Consider the following 20,462-nt stretch of genomic DNA (forward strand, 5'->3'; position numbering starts at 1 on the left):
GACTCAGTCGCTCAAAATACGAAAGTTCGTTGCTTTTTTCCAGTATTCGTAATTTCAGAAAGTTTAATAATTTATCTGTTCAATTTCTTTAATACTTGACAACTCAAAATATGAAAAACGTTTATTGAATTAAAGGAAAAACGTTTATCGGGTGTCATTTGCTTAATAGACTGTGCACGACAATGACGAAAAATCTTACCGGTATATCAGTGATTGACAATTTTACCTAGTAAGTGAGAGACAAAACTTTCTCAGTAAACACTTACCAATTAAAAGATGCTTACCAACAATCATTTTAATGACCAAAAATCAACAGTTATTTTACCTAATAAAATGAATAAAAACTGTAACTATTCCTGATAAACACTACCCGATAAACATTTGGTAAACAAAACCATAACATAATCAAAATCAAACCAAATCAAAAACCATAATCAAACCAAAACCAAACCAAAAACCAACCAAACTTGGATTCAAAGAAGTATCCAAAGAAATATCTAATGGATTCCCAATTCTGCAAGTGAAATTAAACAGCATTCTGTCAAAACTGACACACATCACGTGCTAAGCAACAACTTCCCTCCCAAATCCCTCCCATGAGACCCCTTCCTTCAAATACCATCCATTTCTAAACGCTTTTCTTCTTCGAATTCCCTTTCAATCAAGGTTACTACACCTCTATTTTGCTTTCTAATCTCATAGATTTGTATGAAATCGAAAGTTATATGAACTGCATTTACGGTGTTTAATGCTCAGCCATTGTTCATTTTGTATACAGATCTCGAGTTCTGAAACGTACCAGAAGAATCACCAAATGATGGATCGGTGTGCGTATCAACAACAGAACAACAACAACAACAGCAACGACTGCAACAACAATGGTGTTTGGCTGAGTGGAGGAGAGATGATGAACGACGTTGTGTGCCCTAGACCTCGTCGTGTAGATCGATTGAATCTATACGTTAACGATTCGATCATCTCGAGGTCGTCTCCTCGATGGCAGCAGTATTACGCCATGTATGTTGATTAATTTTCGTTTGAATTCGAATTTTACTCTCGATTTACATCCAATTTTTCAATTTCTCAATCGATTTGATTCCCTTTTTTGTTTTCTGGTTTTTGTGTGTGGGTTTACAGCGATGGAAGTGATTTGTGTGATTCAGAAGCTGGGACTCATCTTCTAGATTTGATTTTTACGAAGGTACCAATGGATTCCCCCCTCTCTCTTTGTATGTTATCATATTAGATTATAATATTTTAAATGAAAAACAACTTATTGTCTTATTATTATGTGGCATCGGCAATAAACACTTTTGAGTGTTTGGATAAATAACTTATATCGGTGCCAAACCGGTAATAAGAAGTTTTTGAAGAAGTTAATTGATTCTAACTTATAATAAATTGATAAACACTTTTATAAAAAAACATAAGTTGTTTCAAATAAGCAAATCCCAAACACCCCCTAAATATCTTGAGAAGGTAAAAAGTGGATGTTTATATATGAATCCAATGACAGAACCTAGGATTTTTATCGCTAGGTTGTGCATTTAAGGTAGATCAAAGGCTCGTAGAGTCGCTCGATGCATTTTTGGCCACATTCCATTGTTTTTAGGGGATTTTTTTTGAAGTTTTTGGTTGATTTCGATCGTCGTTTTCGTTTTTTTATTTCGAAAGAATTTTTTGGTTTTTTAGCTGATTTTGATGGATTTTTTTCAATTTATGGTCGATTTCAAGGGTTTTTAGTTTTTTTAATTTTTGGTAAATTTTAATTATTTTTTAAATTTTTGGTAAATTTTAATTATTTTTTAAATTTTTAATTGATATTTATTGTATTTGCTAAGGTTGCAAAACACTGAGATTTGTCCATACGAATCAAGACAATAATTAAAAAAAGAATAAATTAAACAAAATATATTTAAAACAGTTACAATTTGGTCCTCCATGTTTGTGTTATTTGTACATAAAAGCAAGAGTAAACTACAATTTTAGTCCATGTAGTTTGAGAATGATTGTAACTTTTGTCCCTATGGTTTTTAAATTACGGTTTTCATTCCTATGGTTTATAATTTATATCTTTTTTCATCCCTGAGGTTAAATATGTTAAAACTCCTCCATTAGTTTAGGGTATTTTAGTCTTTTTAATTTATTTCTTTTTAGTTAGTTGAATATATATTTTTGTTTTTTTTGGTATTTTTGTCTTTTTGATTTAATAAAATTGTATATTTTTTTTGATAAGAAAGTTAATAGTTTTTTTTATATGTTTGATTATTATTGTTTTAGGTTTTTTATGAGTTTGATTTCTGCGACTAATATTGTTCAAGTGAAAGACTTAAGTACCCTTCACATAAGAGTATTTTAATTAATTTTTCTTCATTAGAGACGAATGAATTATATTTCTTATAAAGACCAAACGATTAACTACTTTAAGACTTAACTTTACCAAACAAATGTATGTAATTGTATTAATAGGACATACAATTGTTTGGTCTCATAAGTTGGTTAATTATACCAAATGTACGTAACATCCCACTTTCCACATTTGCATATAAGCATGTACTTCATATAAAAGAAATACAATTTACATCATAAAGGTCCCACTAGTACAAGAAACTTATTTACAGAAGTTACAACCCAAAAATTCCAAAAGAATATACTTATACAATCACATATATAACAACATGTATCTTCAAAATACATCAATCAACAGGTTGATCTTCAATAGGTGATAAACACATAAGAAAAATATTTACATTTTCCCTGCCCCATAATATCCATGGACCCAGCCGGACCTACAATTCATATTTTAAAATACAAAATGAGGGTTAGACTAGAGGTCTAATGAGATAACCCTTTCTTTGCAATTACAGGGTGAAGATCACCAAAACCTGTTTAAAACTCCCATTTGAATACTCAATCATTTTAAATCAAATATAACCTTAGTAAAACAAAACTGTAAGTTATAAAACGATATTACCACATAAGAAGAATAACCACTCAGGTTCTTATAGATATATGAAATACAACTCTCAAAGCTCACAAGTCTCAACTGATTAGGGCATATGGTCTCAACCTCCATGATCATATAAAAGAGTAACAATAACAATCATCGGAGTTCGTGGTTATTATCAAAAACTTTTAAGATAAAACTAGATTTAAACTTAAATGAAAATTGATTAAATAAAAACCAACGACCCTATGGGTTTTATTTCAAATCACTACTCTTTGGGTTACTCAAAATATGATATCTCAAAATCATTTGAAAACACAGACAATTAATGTCTCCGACTATAAGCCATTTTCCTCTTCTCAATAACATCGTTGTTATCATCTCAATAAGAGGAATATTCCTAAGTCTTCATGTCACTAAGAAATGTTGACTCAGAATTATCGCATCTTACGAATGTGATAACAAGAGCTATAATAGTAACCACACACACAAATGTCACCCTTATCCAAATGTACATCTCTCTTTGATATGCCACCCTTATCCCATGGTGTACCTATCCTTGATATGCCACCCTTGTTTCCACCTTAAATCTGCAAATAAATCTGTAGTTTTAGCCAATAATGGCTTCAAAATAGTTTCGTATCAGAAACTTTATCTCAAGAACTCTCATAATTCTTAAATTCACTATTCCAATCTCATCTCAATATTTCTTTCAAAACAGATTTCTCATCATAACAATTTTGAAAGAAACAACAATATCTTTCCTCAATTTAATTCAACATATGAAAGATACAATTTCCCTTTTTAATTTAAAACAGTTTAGAAACTGTTAAACAACAATTTGGGAAAACAACTGTTTTTCGTTGGACAACTCTGGGTGATAAATACCCTTCATTGGCCAACACGATGGCCGATAATCCCCTCCTCATCGAACAACACTTAAACAACAATATTTAACAAACTTATCCTCATCGGTCAATACTTCACCGGATAAAGCTATGTTCGAATACACTCTCAACGGACAACACTATGTCCGGTAACCAATCTCACCGCTCAACACTCTATCCGGTAATTTAGCTCGCCGGTCAACACACTGTCCGGTAACTACCTCACCGGTCAATATTTAAAAGATAAATTTTAAAACCGGCTAAGGTTTTGTCCGATGAGTATCCTCATCGGACAAGGCATGAACGATAAAAACTCCAATCCGGTCAATACTTATTATATAAATGCTAAAACCGGATAATGCTTTATCCGATGAGTATCCTCACTAGATAAGGCATTCATCGATGAACTTCAAACCAATCAATTCTCAATCTCAAATACTAAATAGCTCAACCCTTGAACGATAAAATACATAAATCGGATAACTCTTGTCAGATATGAGACTTCACCGGACAACACTTCCTCCGTTAAAGACCTCATCGGATGATGCAATTCTCTTCACAGGTCAAGGCGTGGCCGGTAAGGAACCCTCAACACTATGTCCGAATATAGGTCCTTATTGGACCATGATTTTCGTAAGAACAAAAGTCTAAACTCAAACAACAATAGTTCAAAACATAAAAACTAGTAATCTTAAGCAGATTCAAAGGTGTGTTTGAAGTAAAATTCACCTTATGCAAGCAATATAATTTGAAGATGAGAAACAACAATTTGGAAACTGCTTCGCTTTGATCTCACATTCCCAGTTTCTTCTTTTGGCAAGAAACACACACAAATACTTTCTCTCTTTCAAACCTTCCAAAAAATGTCAAGGCTTCTTTTGCAAAATGCTTCCCTCTTATACTTGCCTTTTAAGGAAGGCGGTTTGGAATATATGTAAAATTCTTTTTCCCTTCTTCACATAACCATGCATATAATGCATGCATACAAATAATGCATACATATTCCCCATGCATACATGCACATAAACAAACTCATGCATGTATTTACATATCACATGGATAAATCACATACTTACGTAAGCATATAATCACATAATAATTACCTCAGATATGTACCTAGAACCCGGTTATCACACTATCCACCCCTCAAAAAAATTCCGTCCCATAATTCATTTAATTAAACAACCACGGATATTCGACTCTCATTTTGGATTCTAGCTCCCAAGTTGCCTCTAAACCTTTATGAAATGCCATTACACTTTTACCAGATTAATCTCTTTGTTTTGTAATACTTTCGTTTTCCGATTAGTGATAGCTTCTGGTGTTTCCACGAAGTTCAGCTTATTGTCTAATTTCACTTCTAGTAACGGTACTGCAAGACTCGGATCGGCTAAACACTTTCATAGATTAGACACATGGAAAGTGTTATTAATCGAACTAAGCTCCTCTGGTAGCTCCAACTGATATGCAACTAATCTGATTCGTTTGCAGATTCTGAATGGCCCGATATATTTCGGGCTGAGTTTACCTCTTTTACCGAATCTAACAACACCTTTCCACGGAGAGACTTTTAGCATCACATAATCCCCTATTAAGAATTCAATTGGCTTACGGCGTTTGTCGGCATAGCTCTTTAAAGGGTCTTGAGCTGTTTTAATTCTTTCCCGAATCTTTTCAATTTTTCTAAAGTTTCTTGAACAATTTCTAGACTCGTTAACTGCCTCTCACCCACCTCATTCCAACATAACGACGTTCTACACTTTCGGCCCTACAAAACTTCATACGATGTCACTTGGATGCTGGAGTGATAACTATTGTTGTATGCAAATTCAATTAACAACAGATGATCTTCCCATGATCCCCAAAGTCAATAATACAGGCTCTTAACATATGTTCGAGAGTCTGGATCGTTTTCACTCTGCTCGTCAGTCTGTGGATGGTACGCCGTACTCAGCCGAATTCGAGATCCCAAAGCTTTCTAAAAACTCTCCCAGAATTTAGAAGTAAACCGACTATCTCAGTCTGATATGATAGATAGTCGAACACCATGTCTAGTTAAAATTTCATTGACATACATCTTTGCCAATCTTTCTAATGGATAATTATCTTTTATTGGAAGAAAGTGTGCAGATTTCGATAAACGGTCCACAATCACCCATATGGCATCATATCCCTTTAGAGTTCGCGGTAGCTTCATGATGAAATCCATCCTAATAGATCCCATTTTCACATAGGAATCTCCAGAGACTGCAGATTCCCATATGATCTTTGATGTTCAACCTTCACTTGTAGACATGTTAAACAGTTCAACATACCTCGCTATGTCTTTCTTCAATCCTGACCACCAATAAAACGGTTTTAAATCTTTATACATTTTATTGGTATTGGGATGAATAAAATACCGGGATTTGTGACTTCCATCCAAAATAATCTCCCAGATATTCCGATAGCGTGGTATCCAGATTCTTCCCTGAAGATTGAGAATCCCCTTATCATTCTTTTCTAGGGTGGAAATCATTTTACCCATCCGTTCTACTTTGAAATGATTCTCTTTAACTGCTTCTTCTTGACACTTTAAAATTTCATCGTGGAGATTTGGAATTAGATTTGTTCTCATTGCTACGGCCTTGATCGTACCACTTTTCTCTTTTCTATTCAAAGCGTCTGCTATCACGTTTGCTTTCCTCGGGTGGTAGAGAATCTCACAATCATAATCGTTTACTAGTTCAATCCATCGTCATTGCCGCATATTTAACTCTTTTTGACTGAACAGATGTTGAAGGCTCTTGTGATCTGTAAAGATCTGACATTTCGTTCCCAGCAAGTAGTGCCTCCAAATCTTCAAAGCAAGTACCACGGCTGCAAGCTCCATGTCATGCGCCAGATACTGCTTTTCATGATCCTTCAATTGTCTAGACGCGTAAGAAATCACCTTTCCCTCTTTGTATTAGTATGCAACCCAAACCTTGCTTTGAAGCATCACTATAGACCACGAAGTCTTCAGATCCCTCTGGCAATGACAACATTGGAGCACTGCAAAGATGATCTTTCAACAATTAAAAAGTTTTTTGTTGATCTCCTTCCCACTGAAACTTAACATTCTTTCGAGTCAGCTTGGTTAGTGGTGCAACAATTCTTGAGAAATCCAGAATAAACTTCCAATAATAACCTGCTAACCTCAGGAAACTACGAATTTCGGAAGGCGTTCTCGGCGCCTCCCATCTTTCTACAACTTCAATCTTGGCATGATCCGCTTTTACCCTTGCCTAAAAAATGACATGACCCAGAAATTGAACTTCCCTCTATCAGAATTCACACTTAGACAGTTTAGCGAATAACTTCTCTTTCTTCAGAAGTTCAAGGATCAGATGATGGTGTTCAACATGTTCTGCTTCAGATTTCGAGTATATAATAATATCGTCGATAAACACAATAATAAATTTATCGAGATATTCACTACATACTCAGTTCATCAGATCCATGAAAGTCGCAGGAGCATTGGTTAAACCAAAAGGCATAACCAAAAAACTCGTGATGTCCATACCTGGTCCGGAAAGCAGTTTTAGTAATGTCTTCATCTCTAACCTTAAGCTGATGGTATCCCGACCGCAAATCGATTTTGGAAAAGTAACTGGCTCCCACCGGTTGATCAAATAAATCGTCGATTCTGGGTAATGGATACTTATTTTTAATTGTCAACTTATTCAACTCCCTATAGTCAATGCATATCCGCATCAACTCGTCTTTTTTTTTTGACAAACAGAACCGCATCATCCCAAGGTGAAGTACTCTGTCTGATAAAGCCTTTGTCAAGAAGATCTTTTAATTGTGTAACCAATTCCTTCAATTTTGACAGCGCCAAACGATACGGTGCTCTGGCCACTTGTGCTGCCCCATGTACTAGATCAATGCTGAATTCGATAGATTGATCAGGACAGTCAAATCCTCCGGGAAAACTTGTGGATAGGTACAGACTACCGGAATCCACTCTTGCATGCCTTTCTATTTTTTTGAATCAATTACGTAGGCCAGATAACCATATCATCCTTTCTAAATACATTTACGAGCTTTTAAAACTGATAACATATTGGTATGATGATCCTGCCGATCACTATATATAACATTCGGCCCTCTCTCTGGCAAAATGATATTGATCACCTTCTTAGTACACAAAATACTGGCCTGATTCTCTGTTAACCCATCCATTCCCACCACAACATCGAATTCTTTCATCGGCATTGGAAACAAACGGATCGGTAGCTCATGCCCCTCAATTTCAATGGTACAACTATTAAACACATAGGTAACAAATACTTGACTATTGGTGGTATCAACCACTAATATATTGTCAAGGGGCACATAATTCATATATGCACAACCAACAAATGATGGTGATACGAAAGAAAAATTCGCACCAGAATCAAATAACACTTAAGCATATATAGAATTAACAAGAAAAGTACCTGTAGACGGTGTTGTTTCAGCCTCACTTTTTGTCATCTGAAAAGATCGGTCCCGCGCCCCTCCTTGTCCTCCCCTCGGTACATTCGGTCTTCCACGAGTACTTAGGGTGTTTTCTTACATAGTCAATCGTGGAGTTCTCAGTTGTAGACAGTTTGGTTGGATGTGCTCGGGTGAATTGTAGTGGAAACATCTTTTAGGAGCTGGACAATTCCTTGATAAATGACCCGACTCGCCACACTAATAACACTTTTTCTATTCTGGCTTACAGTCACCTTGATGAACTTGGTGACAACGAGGTCAATCTCTATCAACAACTCTTTGGACAGGTCGGTTAACTGTTTTTGCAGATTTCAGCCCTCGGTACCCAGTTGAAGGCCCTTCCCATCTTCTCTTTTCTATTACCTTTTCTTCTCCCTGCCTGTTTTTATTCCTTTCAGTAGTTTTGGCAGCGTCCATGGCCAAGGGAAAAGTAGCAGGACTCATTGCGATCACAAATTCTCTGATAGAGGGTTTCAAGCCCCAAATATATCTTCCACTTTTCTGGACTCAGATCAAATATAATGTTTTGCGAACCATGAATGTTCAATAAACTTTTCAGTATATTCCCGTACGGATTTATTACCCTGATCCAATTTCAGAAAATCCTCTTCCAACTGCCTCACAGCTGCCTTGGGACATAATTGTTCTTTAAATCTATTTACAAATTCTGTCCAAGACATGGTTCGTAGTTTATCTGGTTTAGCCAATGATTCTACGTCCTACCGATACAGAGCGTTAGATTTTAACATAGAAACAACAAATCTAACTTTGTCTTCCTCCTAGCATTTCCTGGTATTAAATAAATACAGTTTCGTCTTCTTTTAACCAACACATAGCCTTTACTGATTCCCTTTCTCCAGAAAACGTTGGGGTTTGCAAGTTAAAAACATCTTTATGTCGTCTCCTCTGCTGCTCGTAGTTGGACCGGAGGATTTACCTCAACTCATTCGGTTTCAACTCTGGCCGGTAATCCTATAATTGACATAAGAGTTTCCCTTGCTCATTTCTTCAGCTAGAACATCCCAAATCACATATTCCGGCTATGGCACCTGTTCCTGATTAATATTCCCCGAAATAGACTCATCTTGTTCTGGGTGAATCTTAGATTGACTTGGTTTGCCTCTTGCTTGACTTCTCCCTCGACCTCTACCCTTGCTTCTTCCCCTGCCTCGATCTTCAGAAGCACTGGTCGAAGCATTAACAGGAGAATCCTCTCTATCGTCGGGGTTAGGGTGGGTGATCCTTTCAGATCTTCTAGATCGACTAGCTATCTGCAGATATTCAATATTAATAATCACATATTCACATTCCCAAGTATAATAAAGTATCCAAGAACAAATATGTAACTGTAAATTCATTATTACTTTGACCATTTGTAATTCGAATTTACCTTACATACTATCCTCTTAACCCATCATTTTTTGTTCCCAATGGTGCTCTCAATGTCTGAGGACCCCTTAATATGCAAATAACAATTTAATTCTAGGCATCATGCTTTGAATACCTAAATTCCTTAAACTCAGGCTTTGATACCACCTCTATAACACCCACTTTCCACATTTGCATATAAACCTGTACTTCATATAAAAGAAATATAATTTACGCCACAAAGGTATCACTAGTACAAGAAACTTATTTACAGAATTTACAACCCAAAAATTCCAAAAGAATATTCTTGTACAATCACATGTATAACAACATGTATCTTCGAAATACATAAATCAACAGGTTGATCTTCAAACTAGCAGATATGCACATAAGAAAAATATTTACATTTCCCCCTTCCCCTTAATATCCTTGGAACCAACAGGACCTGCAATGCATATTTTAAAACACAAAATGAGGGTTAGACCGGAGGCCTATGAGAACCCTTTCTTTGCAATTACATGGTGAAGATCGCCAAAACTTGTTTAAAACTCACATTTGAATACTCAATCATTTTAAATCAAATATAACCTCAGTAAAACAAAACTGCAAGTTATAAAACGATCTTACCACATAAGAAAAATAATCTTTGAGGTTCTTATAAATATCTAAAATACAACTCTCAAAGCTCACAAGTCTCAACGGATCAGAGCATATGGTCTCAACCTCCATGATCATATAAAAGTGTAACAATAAATAATAATCACCGAAGTTCTTGGTTATTATCAAAAACTTTTAAGATAAAACTAGATTTAAACTTAAATGAAAATTGATTAAATAAGAACCAATGACCCTCTGGGTTTTATTTCAAATCACTACTCTTAAGATTACTCAAAATATGATATCTCAAAATCATTTGAAAACACGGACACTTAATGTCTCTGGCTATAAGCCATTTTTCTCTTCTCAATAACATCGTTGTTATCATTTCAATAAGAGCAAGATTCTTAAGTCTTCGTATCACAAAGAAATATTGACTAAGAATTATTGCATCTTACGTATGTGAAAACAAGAGCTATAATAATAACCTCACACACAAATGCCACCCTTATCTTATGGTACATCTCTCCTTGACATGTTACCCTATGGTACACCTCTCTTTCATATGCCATCTTTGTTTTCACCTCAAATTTACAGATAAATCTGTAGTTTTAGCTAATAATGGCTTCAAAATAGTTTCATATCAGAAACTTTATCTCAAAATCTGTCATAGTTCTTAAATTCACTTTTCCAATCCCATCTCAATATTTCTTTCAAAACAAATTTCTCATCATAACAATTTTGAAAGAAACAACAATATTTTCCCTCAATTTAATTCAACATATGAAAGATACAATTTCCCTTTTTAATTTAAAACAGTTTAGAAACTGTTAAACAACAATTTGGGAAAACAACTCTTTTTAATTGGACAACTCTGGGTGATAAATACCCCTCATCGGCCAACATAGTGGCCGATAATCCCCTCCTTATCGGACACACTTAAACAACAATATTTAACAAACTTATCCTCATTGGTCAGCATTTCACCGGATAAAGCTATGTCCGAATACACTCTCATCGGGCAACACTATGTCCGGTAACCAATCTCACCGGTCAACACTCTATCCGGTAACTCAGCTCACCGGTCAACACTCTGTCCGGTAACTACCTCACCGGTCAATACTTAAAAGATAAATATTAAAACCGGCTAAGGCTTTGACCGATGAGTATCCTCACCGGACAAGGCATGAACGATAAAAACTCCAATCCGGTCAATACTTATAATATAAATGCTAGAACCGGACAATGCTTTGTCCGATGAGTATCCTCACCGGACAAGGCATTGATCTATGAACTTCAAACCAATCAATTCTTAATCTCAAATACTAAATATCTCAACCCTTGAACGATAAAATACATAAATAGGATAACTCTTGTCCGATATGAGACTTCATTGGACAACACTTCCTCCGATAAAGACCTCATCGGATGATGCAATGCTTCCCTTTTATATTTGCCTTTTTAAGGAAGGCAGTTTGGAATATTTGTAATTTTTTTCCTTTCCTCACATAACCATGCATATGATCCATGCATACACACAAGCATACAAATAATGCATACATGCACATAAACAAACTCATGCATGTATTTACATATCACATGGATAAATCACATACTCACGTAAGCATATAATCACATAATAATTACTTTAGATATGTACCCAAAACCTGGTTATGTGTTACAATAAGTTATAAAATTACACATTCTATTAAGAAATTTGCTTGCATTTATTTTTAAAAAATAGCCTAATATAGTTAATTGTTTGGTCCTATAAAAAATTATCATGTAGTCCCTAATAAAGAAAAAGAAATTAGAATATTATCATGTGTGGGGTACCCAACGACTTAAACTTGAATGACGTTAGTGACAGAAATCAAACTAATAAAAAACTAAAACTATAATGACTAAAAATATGAAACAACGAATTGCATGAAATTATTTTATCATAAACAATAACAAAATAATAATTTTTTTTTTTATGTATATATTGTTTTATCAAAAAAATATATAGTTTGATTAAATCAAAAAGACTAAAATATCAAAAAGGAGACCAAATTTTTTTAATAAACCAAAAAGGCAAAAATACCCCTAAATTAAATGGAGGACTTTTAATAGATTTAGTCTTAGGAACAAAAATGAAAATAAATTACAAACCATAAAAGCGAAAACATTTACAAATTACAAACCACATGAAAATTGATCAAAATACAATATTTAAATTCAATTCTTAAACTAGTACAATATTTAATACGTCTATATTTTTTAAAATTTAAATATTTAATTAGTTTATTATTAATTTTTTAACCCATATTTATATCTTTTTGGTAAAACCTCTCTATGCATATATCCCATTCTCTTATATATCTTACTCCAGTTGTGGGTTGTGATATAATGGGTTGGTTTTGTTATGTTAATATTCCAAAGTGAACTATACTTAGCTTGAGATTGTACTTAAAGATTGGATTACGATTAAACTTGAGAATTGCTGGTGGTTTACCATGCTTATTTGGATAAGTGCTTATCAAGTTACATTACCTTGTCAGATGAATGTGGCAAGACCAAGAGTCTTACCAGGTAAGAGCCAAGGCAAGGACCGAGACTCTTACATGGTAAGTGAGGCAAGAACTCTTACCATCGTTAGTGCTTACCGGGTAAATAGTTGCATACGATATCATTTTGGTGGACTAAAACTTTAACCGGTAAGTAAATGATAGTGTTGAATTTTACCGGTAAACAGTTATCATCCAGGTAAGTGTTTGGTAAACGGCCCCTTAGTGTTTCGTAAAAGATCTTGTAGACTAAAGCAGCGCAATCAATACGTTATAACAATTATTGTTGGGTCGTGAATAGCGGATTCGAAGATCTTGGTGATAGGGGTGGAATTTTCAATTTGTGTAACCTGCGTTTTAACTAAATTTTTGTATTAGCTATTTTATAGAACAATTTTGATAAGTATCCTATAAACTCATCTATTTATAGCGCATTTATGTTCATATGCTACTTTTTCAAATAATGTAGTATAAAATAACTAATATGACATTTTGTTTTAAACTATTCTAAAAATTTGTTAAGATACCCAAAAACATCCTATAAACATATTGTAATACTTTTAGATACGGAACTTTTTTGTTTCGTCCTAACAAAATACATATCAGGACGCTTAGACATTTTAGGCATCATATAAACCTAATGTAATTGTAGTGAAATACTATGACTATTAGCATTTTCTTTTCACCAAAGTACAAGATCAAATGATAGAGTCTTTGGATGATAGATTTCATCAACCAAATATCTATCAACATCATTCTTCAGCGTATCCATCTGTTGTTGCAAAAACGATTTCAATAATTTTCTGCTATTTGATTCTTTGTCATCATTCTTCGATGATGAATTGCTTTTAGTAACCTATACATTTAGCTAAAAAGAAATACAAACATAAACTCAACAAACGTTACATAAATCTTTTACATATTATTAATATATATAGTAAACATTATAAATATATATATGTATAATAGACTAGTATATTATATATAAGATATTATATATATTAGCGGTTGATTGGGTTGGGTTGAGCGGGACTAACCCAATTTCAACCTTCTTAATTGACGGTTTAGCTTAGAATCTCCGAATCATATTATCTACGTTTCATGTTCCTATGTCAAGCCTTATAGTTTACGCTCTTTTTTGGTTAGGAATGTTTTGTTGCTGCCGATAGAGCCAGCAATCCGTTCTTTTGTGGGTCACCACCAAGTCGGGCATCGAACCCGTTGATCCAAGATGCTCGGTTTGCTAACGAAAATCCATGGCCGTTATCAACCGGTTTTGAAGTCTCGCCATCTTCATCGGCTCGTGCAAGGGTGAAATTCGGGCAAATGCCGGCTCCAGTCACGGTTGAAGGATTCAACCGCCGAGGCATCTCTACTTTCGCTTAGTCACAAACATGAGGTGAATTTTTGAGTCAATTATGGTGTCGTTTTTCCGGTACAAATGATGTTAAATCCTACCGACTCTTCCTTCTACTACTCCTCCTAACGATAAGATGATAACACTCGATCAAAATCTAAGAAATGCTTAGAGTTTAACGAGTGGTATCGTCTTATTAGTAAGAGGATACATATCAGGATATGTTAGAAAGATTTAATGTTTATTTTTGTATATATAGAGAGGTCAAAGAAGTGGCTTATTATGTGTCTTTGAGCTTTTGTGTTTAATTGCTTCCAATGTGTATATATGTTAGCAAAGAAGGGCAAAAAAGTAAAATACCTTTGCTGTTTTCGTGGGTCGTCTCTAATGACTTGTTGTAACAGACGTCGTGGTTCAGGGCTCGCGTCTGACGTCACATTAAGTCTATGGTCTGCCATAGTCCAATGGTAGTTTTTGTAATTCAATATCCTTTTTACCTTTTCCGTGTCTTATTTTTTATTTTTGCGTATATAACTTAATTTAAATTGTTTGATATCATTGACTTATTGAGTAATAGTAAAATATATATATATATATATATATATATATATATATATATATATATTGTCGTCACAAGTCACACATTGGAAAATGCCATGACTTTATCGTGGCTCTTAAGGCTTGAGACTTGACATTGTCACGACACCTGATGTCATTTAAAACATTGGTTATTAGTTAATACCATTTCACATATTCTTATAAAAGACATCGGAGTTATGCAAATGTTCATATTTTTTAAGAGACGTAAATTGTATCAAAATTGAACGGATGTTGTTGCTGAGAGCGGTACTTTGTGATTGATTTTCTCGTAACGTTGGTTTGTTATGCTGAAGGTAAATTGCAATTCTTTTTGCAATGTTATATGCAATAAGAATCAAACTAAAGTATGTTGTATTTTCATGCATTCTCAGATGTAAACTAGGTAGTTAAATAACGTTTGATATGTCATATTCAAGGTACCAAAATAAAGGTTTTGAACGTACGTTTGTATTCATGCATTTTTGTACAAAACAGACAATTTTGTCTGGAAAACTCCTAAACAAATCTTGTAATTATAAAACAAGAACCGGTTCACACGATTGTCTTATAGGCTACAAAAGGTTTTTCTGAAAGGTAAAAATCAATGATGATTGTAGCAAATGTTTATGTAACTTGGTGTGTTAAGTATTTGAGGGGTATATCAGGTATTTATTATTATTTTCATTAAATTGTTAGTTAACTCTAGAGCTGTATTTGTTATGAAAAACGTAATACTGTTTTAAAGTATTATTTTATTGGTTATTGATTGAACGTATGCAACTGATGTAAACTAAATGTAGATAACCAGATATATATCGACACCGACATTAGGAGAAAATTTATGCCAATGTAGGTTTCAATTCGTTCAATCGTGTGACTTTTAGTTCGAGGCGTAAAAAAATATAGTCGAATTCAAAGCAGTTTAGGTGCTTTGTATCTCACGTAACGGACTTTGTTCTAAGTTATGTTAGAAAATTGGGGTCTGGAGAGAAAAACTAGAATTCATACAATACACTTTCCGAAATTAATATTTCGACCCTTTTGACCAACTTGGGCTACATGAGATTCAATTTGGGATCGTGAAAAACGGTTGTACTGGATTTTGGTATCGTCAGATTTCTTTTCAATGAGATATTTTAAGTGACTATATTTGCACTTAATTGAATTTCGCACCACCTAAAAATGGTCACGAAAAGATGTAACTGCATAAAAACGAAACAAACGAAATTTGTATATCTGTATCTCCCATGAACGACGCGACGTTTTGCACCCAATTAATTTCGAGACGACCCAAAAGTGGTCGTTGATTTTGGCACTGCAACATTTGGTTTAATTGTTCTTTTTTCGAGGGGAAACACAAATATTAAAATGAACTCGATGTTAAGAGCAAATTACGTTTTTCGTTTCTATGGTTTGTTGAAAATTGCTATTTTCGTCCTTATGTTACTGAAATTACAATTTTTGTCCTTGTAATTTATAATTTATTGCTTCTTTTGTTCATGTGGTTTACAATTCATTGTCTTTTTCGTCCCTCATACTTAATGATAAACCATTAAAGGCAGGGGTGGAACACAACCGTTGTAGCCTAGGGGGCCGAAATATAATACTATAAAAATTCAGAAATCCAAATGATGTGCACTTTTTTTTTGCTCTGCTCTAATATTAAATTTTAGAAAAAAGATTGGTTAACGTAGGAGTAAAACTTAGAACCTTCAAACTGTTAATAGGAAAATAATAATATACACTACAATAAAATCAGGTCTATATGACGTCAAAAAAAATTAAGCGTCCTAATAGACCATTTTATAAGACTCAGTTTATAGAAACAAAAAAGAAAACGTTCTATCTAAAGACGTTGTAATAAGTTTATATAATGTTTTTGGACGTCTTAACAAACGACACTTTTAATATAAATCGTTGCATTGGAAATTTTACAGGACATTATTTGAAAAAGTATCATATAAAAACAAGTGTCGTATAAAAAGATGAGTTTATAGGATGCTGAGAGAGCGTCCTATAAAATTCTCAATGTGACGCTTTGTAATAAAAGTGTCCTAAAAAACTTGGCAGGATGTCTAAAAAGTGATTTATAAACGTATTACAACGTCTTTAGATATGACGCTTTATATTTCAGTAAAAAAGCGAGGTGGCCATGGCCCCCAAAAGCCCCTATGGTGTTCCGCCACTGATTAGAGGAGTTAGTCTTAGAGACGGAAACAACAAGAAATTACAAACTATAGAAACAAAAATCATAATCTTAAAAACATAGATACGAAAGTCGTAGTATTTAGCAAACCACATGGACGAAAATCATACTTCACTCAAGTTTTAATTAACGGGACACACGAAATTCATGTGCTTCTTATTTGCAAAAAGTCGTTTAAAAAAATTCTTAATACGTATTTGTGTCACATATATATAAAAAAATACTGACATTACAATAGATAATTGACAATGTTCGGATGCTCTAACTACACATACACGTAATCCAAATCGTGCATATAACATTTCGGGACATTTGAGCGTGTTGCAAACCTAATTATTGCAACATTATTACGATGAAGAGGTCTCTCGCAAACATCTACAACGCCCTTCCAGACTTCCCGCCATTTTTTGAATTTTTGGGGGTGAAAGAATAGACTGAGTATTGATTTTCGTTGTTGACGTCGTTGAATTGACTTGCATTTGAACTACGATTAAGATCAAGTCTTACCTAAATTGGATTTTTTTTTATTAACCTCGATATCTAACCCGCTATGCGAGCCGACTAAACCCAAGGCGACCACCTGCTTTGCAGATAGTCCGGAGTCACCGCATTTGAACCTCCGTGGCCACAAGGGAATTTTTATTCCTCCTTGGATTTGAACCTGAGACCTCCTGTTACTTTTGACCTTTGAAGCCAAGCTCAAACAATCAGGCACCACCCTTGTGGTTAATTGGATTTCTTTTTTGTGCCATATGCTCTTAGACTTGACTTCTTTTTACTTTTAGTCCCGATCCAATATTAATTCTTGATGATTTTTATTTCCGTGTCGAAGCAAATTCTCCAAATTTACGACACCCTTTAATAATTTTACACCGAATACGTTTCTCGCCATCTCGTTAATAGTATCGCTACGTTTGATTTCATCATACAATGATTGTAAATGTTCCACTTATTCAAATGTCGTGTTTTATAGGAGATGCCACAACCACTACAATATGTTTTTGTTATGCTAAAATCAAATTAAACACGGGTATCATGATTTAAACTCATCATAATCGGATTGGAATGGCCATGAGCGGTACTTTTTTCTGCAATGTGATTCCAATCTTCCCCTCCATATCCATATCTTGTGCGCTCGTATTTCCTGCAAGCTTCCAATCAAACATGTAAATCAACGATCCCAATATTATATGTAGCATTTTATGTGCAATATTCAATCCCGGACAAATTCTCCTTCCAGAACCAAATGGGATGAACTCGAAGTCTTGACCTTTGTAGTCGATGTTAACATTCAAAAACCTCTCGGGCTTGAAAACTTTGGGATCTGACCAAATGTCTGGGTCTCGGCCCATCGCCCAAACATTACATAGGATTTCTGCATTTTTGGGCATGATGAAGCCTTGGACTGCTACGTCATGTATTGCTTTGCGAGGGCCTAGAAAGGCGAGAGGAGGATATAATCGAAGAGTTTCTTTTATAATGGCGCTAAGATAAGGAAGCCTAGAGATGTCTGATTCCTTAAGATTTCTGTTGTCGTTTTTTAGGATCTCAGAGACTTCTACTCGAGCTCTCGTCATTTTCTCTGGGTTATGAATAAGCTCAGCCATTGCCCATTCCAACGCACTTGATGTTGTCTCAGTTCCCGCAAAGAATAAATCCTATAAGAAATTATATACTGTAATTATTTATGTGTGCCACGTGTACTTAGACGATGTTTATCAACGATCATACCTAATATGTTAATCATATGTTCTATTCATAGAGAATAAGAGAATATGAATTTGGTTGTTTTTCGAATAAAAATAAAGTTGATTATAAGTTTTATTAACGAAAAACAACCAATGGCATAGTGACATGTGTCGGCTAAACTCGCCAAACTTTGATCAATCCAAGGTCGGTTGACCTAACTAGTCCTGAGAAACAGACTATTTTTTGTCGTTGTTGTTGTTGTGTCTTATTTGTAATCAGTTGGACGAGGTCATGAGTAAATATAGTTCATTTACTTACCAAAAACAAATGTATGATGTCACTTCGATTAAATTCACATTCGTCTTTCTGATCGAGGTTGTTGAGAAGCAAGTCCAAAACGTCGTTGCTTGAGGCCGTAACATTGTACGATGATGAATTTAATCTAGTTTGCAAGCGTTGGTCAATGATCTTATCAGAAAACGTCAATAACTTGTTGAAATAAACTTTTCCACGTCGCACTAAGCCTTGTGGATCCAATGCTCTGAGAATCGGAAAATAGTCAACTATGCTCGGTTTTTCACAAATTCCCATAAATGCCCCCATCATGTCCTTGAATTCTTGAGATGAGACGGAATCATATCGAGCCAAATCCATAGAGAAGAAGATATTAGAGAGAATGTTAAGAATTGTCGTAAATACAATATCACCGATTTGCACTAGTTTTCTATCGGTACAACATTGATTAACATGGTCAATAAGTTCTTGTACCTTCTCCATACGCACGATCTCACTAACTTCTAGACGTTGCACTGAGAACACATATTCTTTAGTCATTCTCCGCAGTTTCGCCCATTTATCACCCGTTGGTAGCAAGACCAAGGAGGATTTATAATGGTCCGCCACACGACTTATATCTGGAACCGGCCTACCAGAGAAAGATCTGTCTTTTGTGTAAATGAATTCCTTGACGATATCTGGAGATGAGGCGACTATGGTTGTTTTGGTTCCTAGTTTAAGTGTCATTAAAGGCCCGTAACGTTTTGAAAACACAGCACAAGATTCGTGCGGTTTGTTTCCGAGTTTTATGATGCTTTTCATGAACGAAAAAACATTAGGTCCAGGCGGAAGCCGACGATTGATACCGACACGACGATGTGATCGGATCGTGGCGACGTAAATGCATATGAAAAAGAACAATGAAAAAAGCATATAGATTGCATAATCCATGAACTCCATTTTTTGCAAATCTTGAAATCAAGCAACAACTCATAAATATGAATTTATTATATCTTCTAAACGTCTAAAATACTTTTGTCACGTTATGTGAAATGCCGTAAAATAAAACAAAATCAAGGAACGTTTCCGTTTTTTAATTTCGAGTTAATTTACGTTTAAAAAACAAAAAACAAAAATCTGTTTCGAATGTTGCCATAGCTTAGTTGGCAACAGGACGGGAGATTTTTTTGTCGAAATTCAGTTCCGTTGGAAATGGTAAGATCTTTGACGTAAAAAAGGGGTTGATCCGTCTCATCTTGACTTGGTTCTGTTTACTCTATTTTTTTTAATAATACCGGGTCGGGTTCTTCTTCTATGCGTATCGAATAGAATACGCTGAGCCAAATCTTCTTCATGTAAAACTTGCTTGATTTAGATCGGGAAAATCGTGTGGTTTTATGAAACCATGTGCTGTGGCTCGAATCCGTAGTCAATCCTATTTCCGACAGGGACAGTTGATAACTTTATCCGATTTTTCACATTATTTTCATATCCGTAATAGTGT

General features: G+C 34.7%; 2 protein-coding genes across 3 annotated transcripts; one reads left to right on the forward strand and one right to left on the reverse strand.

Moving 5' to 3' along the window:
- The first annotated feature begins 456 nt into the window (after positions 1-456).
- LOC112526764 lies at positions 457-14,664 on the forward strand. Of its 2 annotated transcripts, XM_025137181.1 has the most exons (4): positions 457-666; positions 779-1,017; positions 1,138-1,201; positions 13,998-14,664. In XM_025137181.1, the coding sequence occupies exons 2-4, from the start codon at positions 815-817 to the stop codon at positions 14,235-14,237; spliced, it is 507 nt and encodes a 168-aa protein (XP_024992949.1). In that variant the 5' UTR covers positions 457-666; positions 779-814; the 3' UTR covers positions 14,238-14,664. The 2 variants fall into 2 exon arrangements, with proteins under 2 accessions (XP_024992949.1, XP_024992948.1); XM_025137180.1 differs by having other exon boundaries at positions 457-1,017.
- A 3,378-nt stretch (positions 14,665-18,042) lies between these two features.
- On the reverse strand, positions 18,043-19,918 carry LOC112526431 (cytochrome P450 76AD1-like). The gene is made up of 2 exons (XM_025136714.1): positions 19,001-19,918; positions 18,043-18,651 (listed from the first exon to the last, which is right to left on the reverse strand). The coding sequence occupies exons 1-2, from the start codon at positions 19,916-19,918 to the stop codon at positions 18,043-18,045; spliced, it is 1,527 nt and encodes a 508-aa protein (XP_024992482.1).
- Between the last annotated feature and the right edge of the window lie 544 nt (positions 19,919-20,462).

Source organism: Cynara cardunculus (genome assembly GCF_001531365.2).
Source record: "Cynara cardunculus var. scolymus isolate 2C chromosome LG 14, CcrdV1, whole genome shotgun sequence".
NCBI classification, from domain to species: domain Eukaryota; kingdom Viridiplantae; phylum Streptophyta; class Magnoliopsida; order Asterales; family Asteraceae; genus Cynara; species Cynara cardunculus.